The sequence below is a fragment of the Centropristis striata genome, chromosome 3 (genome assembly GCF_030273125.1).
Source record: "Centropristis striata isolate RG_2023a ecotype Rhode Island chromosome 3, C.striata_1.0, whole genome shotgun sequence".
NCBI lineage: Eukaryota > Metazoa > Chordata > Actinopteri > Perciformes > Serranidae > Centropristis > Centropristis striata.
This window is the reverse complement of record NC_081519.1, coordinates 11,232,369-11,239,744: the sequence shown is the minus strand read 5'-3', so window position 1 is coordinate 11,239,744 and position 7,376 is coordinate 11,232,369. Positions and strand designations below refer to the sequence as shown.

At 36.7% G+C, this 7,376-nt stretch overlaps 1 protein-coding gene across 5 annotated transcripts in view; it reads right to left on the bottom strand.

The window, feature by feature from the left end:
- Positions 1–1,076: 1,076 nt before the first annotated feature.
- arfgap1 (ADP-ribosylation factor GTPase activating protein 1) overlaps positions 1,077–7,376 on the bottom strand; it is a 14,523-nt gene continuing 8,223 nt past the window's right edge. For 3 of the 5 annotated variants that reach the window (XM_059328642.1, XM_059328645.1, XM_059328643.1), the window contains 2 exons: positions 5,279–5,328; positions 1,077–5,159 (listed from right to left, as the gene is read on the bottom strand). In XM_059328642.1, the coding sequence (XP_059184625.1) occupies positions 4,820–5,159; positions 5,279–5,328 (390 nt within the window). In that variant the 3' untranslated portion in view covers positions 1,077–4,819. Of the gene's footprint in view, positions 5,160–5,278; positions 5,335–6,500; positions 6,561–7,376 lie in introns of all 5 variants that reach the window. The other 2 variants (XM_059328640.1, XM_059328641.1) reach the window with 1 other exon arrangement.

The following is a 7,376-nucleotide window of genomic DNA, read 5'->3' as shown; positions in this document are numbered from 1 at the left end:
TTATTTGGACGAAAAAAGTAAACAAATATTGCACATACAATAACCAATGTTAAAGATGAATTTGATAGCATTTTTTGTTTTTTTCAAATGATCATTATGGTGAATCTATTGGCCATAATCTGATATTGTGGCAGTCATAATCAACATGGTGACATTATACTTGCAGTGTTCATTCCCAGGCAGCTGTTGTTACTGGCTGATAGCTAACTTTTCAGAACAATAATTTTTTCATTTACTTGAAAATTAAATATTGAGTGCCAACATTTTGTACATCGCTAAATTTGAACTATTACATAATTGAACGCATCTCTTTGACGTAAAGCAAACCCTTCCAATAATTTTATATTGCTGAAAAGGAAAACTTTAACCAACATAATCATGTTGTGCTTCCGATTAGGCTTAAGAAATAACTAGATTTTGCAAATTGCATTCACGGCACAATACATTTTTATTGAACACAGAAACCATGTGTACAGGAAAAACATCCATAGCCTCAACTGAGTAGGGAACGCTGGCTCACCTCATGGGATGGCTGCTGGTGAAAACTTGAAGGGGCAAGCAGACAACCGCACTTAAATTCACTGAGGAAAAAAACCTTTTGAAAATCAAACAACAGCTGAATGTTTTAGCTCCACGTTACATCTCATGCATGACATCAAAAATAGTATTTCTGACATAATAGTTTCATCAACAAACACGGACATACCCAATCTCAAATATTCGACAGGCACAGACACTGAGCCAAACTGCTGCTCTGGAAAGTTAAAGTTTGGAATTACCTTCAGATTACATCGGGTTTCATTTAAAAAATGAAAAAAATCATTACCTTATATCATGACCTATTGGATGCATTTGTCAATAACACATTCTGCAGTTTATCAATTAATCAAGTGTACCAGTAACCCCAACATTCACCAATAAAAAAGTTAGAACTATAGGCTCTTTTACAGATTTCAGACAAGTGGCTGTTCAAATGTTTCCCTTTTTAAAACATGAGATATTACAGCACAATACTTCTGTTAATTTCCTGGCAGTTTATACGTTTCATGCCATCGTAAAAAAAAACCTGACAAAGATTCAGTAATATAAGGAAGGTTGAGGGTAACAATATGTGGATTTACTGACATGTACACCTCACTGCATCAGAGACACACAAGCAAACTGATATCAGTATAAACAGAAAGCAATCACAGCCGTTTAAGGTTTTCAACCACATGAACACATGACTGCAGCGGTTCAGCGACACAAATGTTTCAGGAGTGATCTTTTTGTTTTTACATCATTGCACTTTAACTGAGAACACACTAATGCTGTTGACCCATCTCTGTTGCTCTGCTTTAACACACTTCTTTCAGCAAAGACAAAATGAGCCACAGCAAAACCTGCTATAATTAGGCCTACAAGAAGCCTGTTTACTACTGAAAACTTGTCCGTAAACTGAAGACTTCTTAGAGGTAGGAAATGGGCATGGAATAAAGCTTCCAAGAAATAGTCTTCACACCTTAAAACATTTGATAAAGTAATATTGTTTAGCAATCATGAGGCACAATGAGTACTGCCTATAGATGTACAACAACATGTTATAACAACCTAATAAACAATCCAGCAGCTATATTGCACTGGTAGACTGCTCAATGAGCAGTTAGTAATTATCTACTGGCAGATAATTACAGACACCAAGCCTCAAAGAATCAGGTGCAAACTGAGGATATTAAAGGGATAATATGCAGGAATTGTTGTTTAGGGTTTGTAAACACAACATTCAAACTTGGCCCCTCCCTGGCTCAATCGAAGTTGAACTCTGACCCCAGATTAACTCTTTTTGGAACAACCTTGGTCCTCTTGCCATTTTGCTTCGCTACATTTGCTTTTTTTTTTTGGCACTGTGGTAGCCATTTTCAGAGCTTAGTGCCTAAATGCTTACACCCAGAAACATCCCAAACACAACAAAATGAAAAGAGAAAATGCATGCAGAGGGCTGGCTCGCTGCAGATACTGACTCTGCTACACACTTCTAGTGGGTCATAAGTGATGATTAAGAGGAATTATTCCTGTTCAATCTATACTTTTAGGCTAATCCTGCATAGTATACCTTTAAGTGGTCTCTCACATTAATCATTAATGTTATTGTTATTTTCTGTTGTAGGTTTTCCAACAAAATGTAGACCTATCAAAACACTTGAGTTAAGTGTAATTGGTTTGCATCATTTATGAAGACTGGGCATCTGTAGATTATTACATGTGCAGGCAAATTAAACTTCATTTACAGTATGACAAAGTCGCAACAGCTGTTGTTGTAGAGAATTAAAGGCCACATGGGGAGGTTACGTTCTAAAATATTGGCCTATTTCTAAAACTTGATGGCTCATTAGAATTTTAAGATTACCAGAGGCTTGTAAAAAACCCTATTTCTTGCTTATTACATCCCTACTTGTTAAAACAATGAGCCTTTCATGACACATTTGCATTTACGATTAACAAAGTGAGTGCAGCTGCCATTGATCTGACTGAGGGGTGCACTGGGTTGATTAAATTAATTCATAACAAGTGTTGGAGAACTATGAACGTAGCATCCAGCAGCATATAATGAGCCTCATTAACATACTCCACAATTTAGATGTTAATACAAGTGTGAAGATATCTGTGACATCAAGTCCTCACAATGCATAATGACAAAAGTGCTGCAATAACACAGATGGAGAACAGATCACACAGAGTTGCTTCATACGAGATGAAATTTACAATGACCTGTCAGTTCAGTTGAGGTCACAAGTTACAGGTTCACAGGCAACACCATGCAGTTAACAACATAGTCGACCTCTTTGTCCAGTTATTTAACACAACCTCCACACTCGCACACAGCACACACAGTATATCAACCTGCAATAAGAGACGTCTGTGTGCAATTATCTACATTAATCTATATATCATTTTTAGACACCAATTATTAAAAAATACCAAATGTCGCATCTTGAAAATGAAATTGCAAAGTTATGGATTAAACAACTGCTGATGTCCAACAAGTGGTTTTTCAGAATAAGAGACATTGATCACTGGCTACAAGAATGAGTTATTACAGTCTGCCATGACTGTGTGAATTTGAAAGATTTTATTCAAATAGTAATCAGCCAGCTTCAAGGTCGGAAAAAGAAAAAGACAAAAAAACTATAACCCCCGCCTCTCCCCCAGTAGATCAACTTTTGGCAGTTAATTTGAGTTCTCCATACAAACACATTAATTTAAGCTGTGAGGTGAAAAAAAAGTACAAAGAAACATTACTTGTGGAGTTGCATAACTTAAAAAAAATCAGAAAATTATGTTGAGGATGTGAGGATGTGTGAAGAATTATTTAATTTTGCAATGAATGTTTGAATAAGTGTCTCAGACAGGTCTTGTTAACAGACAGTAAAGATGGAAAAAAATCAAGGTGAAATCACACTATTGTGTCAACCAATCAAAATCAGCTTCAACGTCTCACTAATGTTTAATTAAACACATCCACTTTGACAAGTTTTAGGTCAGTATGACAACATTGTGATACAATACATGCATTTACCCTAAAGCAACTGCACTACTTTACCGTTAAAAAGGGATCAAGGATTGTTGATCAACTTTATTGGCTGAGGACACACGGAATTCAACTTTTAAGCACCCCGTCCATTTTCTGGTCTTGATAACATGATATTGTATCAGCAGTTCTCTGCTTTTAAACCCATGGACTTTTTGCACATTTTAAAAAAGGTCCCATGTGTAGGATTTAGGGGAAATCTGTCGTCAGAAATGAATTATAATATATATTTTTTTAAATAATTTTTTGTTTGTTTTTATTTGTGCATAATCACCCTAAATTAAAGATCATGTTTCTACAGTAGCCCAGCACAGACAAAGCAAACACTGGCTCTAGAGATGGGCTTTTCGGTTTTTAAGTTATGTGACGGCTGCCATAAGTTCTTCAACTGCTTGGAAAGGGACAGGTGAGTGGAGGGCGGTTCACCAATCTGCAACCTCACCTCTAGATGCCACTAAATCCTACACACTGGTCCTTTAATAGAAAAGAAAAAAATAATAATAATAATAATAATAATACTAAAAAGGTAATTTACTGTAACTCAATTACACATAGATTATTTAATTTAAACTGAACAAATCCACATTGATATGCAAATGTGTTACAGTGATTATTTGTTTCTCAATTTAATATAATATTTTGAACCACAGCATGGAAAGGGCTCCAAATTTTTCAAAGATTATTTCCAGTATCAAAACCTTAAGAACAAAATGTGCAAAAGGTCCAGGGGCAGAGCAAATCAATTTGATTGGACAAACAAATAATCATGTCATTAGTGTTTAGTCAATCATACTGTATTTACAATAATTGATATTTACAATGTTAGATTTTCTCTGTCATGCATCATTTCTTTATGTGGTGAATTGAGAACTGGTACCATTAAACCCTTAGTATGAACACTGGGTTATTCACCATTAAGAGTATTATATTTGGGGAGCCCAGAAAGCTATGATCATATCTACACTGATTTCTTCATATTTTCTTGTGATGAAGGTAATTTACAATAAAATACATGACTGAGTCAGTATAGTTGTACATTTTAAGAATATCCATTAATAATTAACTCAATTTATCCCTGGGCTTTATTAATTGTTTCTTGGGTTTATATTAAATATATTTTTGAATGAATTGACAGGAACGGAGCTGACGCAGCTCTTTCCCTAAAAGTGCCAGTGAGATGAACAGAGAGAGAAACAGAGGGAAAAGGCCAGAGTGGAGAAAAAGGTGATGAGATGTATGGTTATATGGTAACTACCAGTCTGCATTATCCCAGGTTTCCTCAGCAGGTTTTGTGGGACTCTTCTTCGTCTTACCCTCTGCGTTCTCCCAGTTGTTGTCCCATGCTTCCCAGCTCTCCTCTGTGCTGTGTTTGTTGTTGGACGCTGCTTCGGAGCCCCAATTGTCCCAACTGTCAGAGCTCTTCTTTGCAGAATTATCTGCGATGGTCCAGCTGTCACTGCTCGGAGATTTCTTGGCCTTTAAGGAGTTGTTGCTGCCAAAGGTTTCCCAGAAGTCCTTTGAGACAGGCTGGCTAGAACTGCCCTGATATCCCTCAGTGGCATCCATGTTCTGGTAGCTCTCTCCAGCAGACCTGTACACAGGCAAAACATGAAAACATGCTTGAATAGTTCAAGTTGCTTCTGATTAAAATCACACAACACAACAGACTTTGTATGTAGGAGATTCAGAATTGTATGAAGTTATTATTACCCATCCTCCGCTTTCCCCATGAAGATATTAGTCAATTTTGAACCTGCTCCCTGAACCTAAAGAACAGAAAACAAGCTGACACGTCTGGTATGCAGTTTTCAACAAGTAATGATAGAGAAATTAATTGAATGAATCTAAATATAAACAAACAATTTAAAATGTTATATTGCATTTCTAGTTTTAGCAACAGTTAGAAACAATAATCTATTTTCAGTAATATTTTAACTGCTTCAAACACTTTAGGCCGACTACCAAGTACTCACCACCAGATTAAAAATGGCAGCAAGAAAAATGAGAGATGACATGAAATTAGAATTGTTCAAACATTCATTATCACAGCAAAACCAGTCTCCTTTGAGTGTCATGTCGGGGTGCTGCGGCTGCATCTGCAGATTTTGCTGCTCTACACTAAGACGCCAAGGTGTTAAGTTAGTGTTATACAGAGCATAAACTGTATAAAAATAGTGGACAGAGCCTCTGCATTTGGAAAGTGAAGCCAATGCAAAAGTACCTGCACTTTTTCTAATGGCCAGCAGGGGGCAAGTTCACTGGTAGCAAGAAGAAGTCCAATTGTAGAGAAGCCTATGAGAAAATGGCCCTATTTCCCACTTTGTTCATTATCTCAATGAACATTTTTCTGTTGAAAGTATGGTCTCAATTGCTCGTTTCAAGTCTTCTTCAATGCAGGATGATGCTCATTTTGTAAATTATGGTCCCATTTAGAGTAAAATTGGCGATAAAGTAGGGGATGATTTATGATTTAGGGCTGGGCATCTTTGTGATTGATAAGTCAATGCCACGGTGACCTATAAGGTACGACAGAGACGTAGAAATATTCATGGCACTGTGTATATTTAAATAGCTGTGAACTTGTGTTTGGTTTACCACAAATTCTGGGAGTTTGCTTTGTTAGCAGCAAATGAACATGGCAAAGCCAGAAGGCTGATGCAGTGAGGTTTAAGGTATAGGTGGGCAAGCATGGTGTCCCCAGAGTCTAGAACCACCATTTTATACAAATATGGTCATTTTTGGCTAAAAAGAACAAGATAGCAACGGCTTAATAAACAAACTCGAGCCCTCAAAACAGTATTCCCCCAAACCAATGGTGTAGTCACAGTGACTACGTCTGATTCTTTTATACAGTGTATGGATCAGAGCTGCTGTATCGGACTCAGGAGACTGGTTTTGCTGGTACACCGTGGCAGAGGTCTGCCCATCCTACCTTGTTTGCCAGCCCAGTGATGCCGACTGCCATTTCATCTAGCAATTTGCCATCTTTTACCTGAATGAGCCAAATTATTATTAAAGACTAATAAAAACAACATTCTCCATCCACATGTGTTTGCCTAACTTACATGTAATGAGCAGCAGTGCGTTCTTGATTGTGAGAAAAGTGTGCGATGCATTTTGTTATGGGCACTTATAATCAGCATTGAGAAAACAATAACATTTTGTTTAAGTCTAACAAAAGGTCATTCTTCTCAAGAGAAAATCATTCCAAGGTAAAGCAACTAGAACCATTCAGCAAGAGAAAGAAGACTGTTACAAAAGTGCATACTACAGAGATCTTATATCACCAATGCCAACTGTACATTAGAAGACAAAAACATTTGGTTTAGTACTAGTTTCTCTCGGTCATTGGCTTTTCAACTTTCTACCAATCAAACATGGAGAATAAACCACTACAAAGCAGGGTGAAAGACTATTTTAAACGAATTAAAGAGTTCACTCATTTTTTAATCCTCCAGTATTTTGATTTCTGAACAAGAGCATGTTTTCTACATATGATATGATATGATATATGATATGATATGATAAAAAAGACATCCAGGAGCTGCTCACTTGACATAAAGAGTTAGAGCAGTTATGCAGAAAAAACTCAACATGACTTAAAGGATGGTGACATATTCATTTCCTACATGTTGCTTAAAAACTAAACAAAAAAGCTTATTTCAATGCCAAAGCTCAAACACATTGAATATGCAAAGCCAGTGAGCATTTAATTGTCAATTGAAGAGCTCCAAAATGTGTCATTTCATGTTTACAGATCTCAACGAGAAATTAAACCACTTTAGAACTCTTAACCCCAATAACGGTT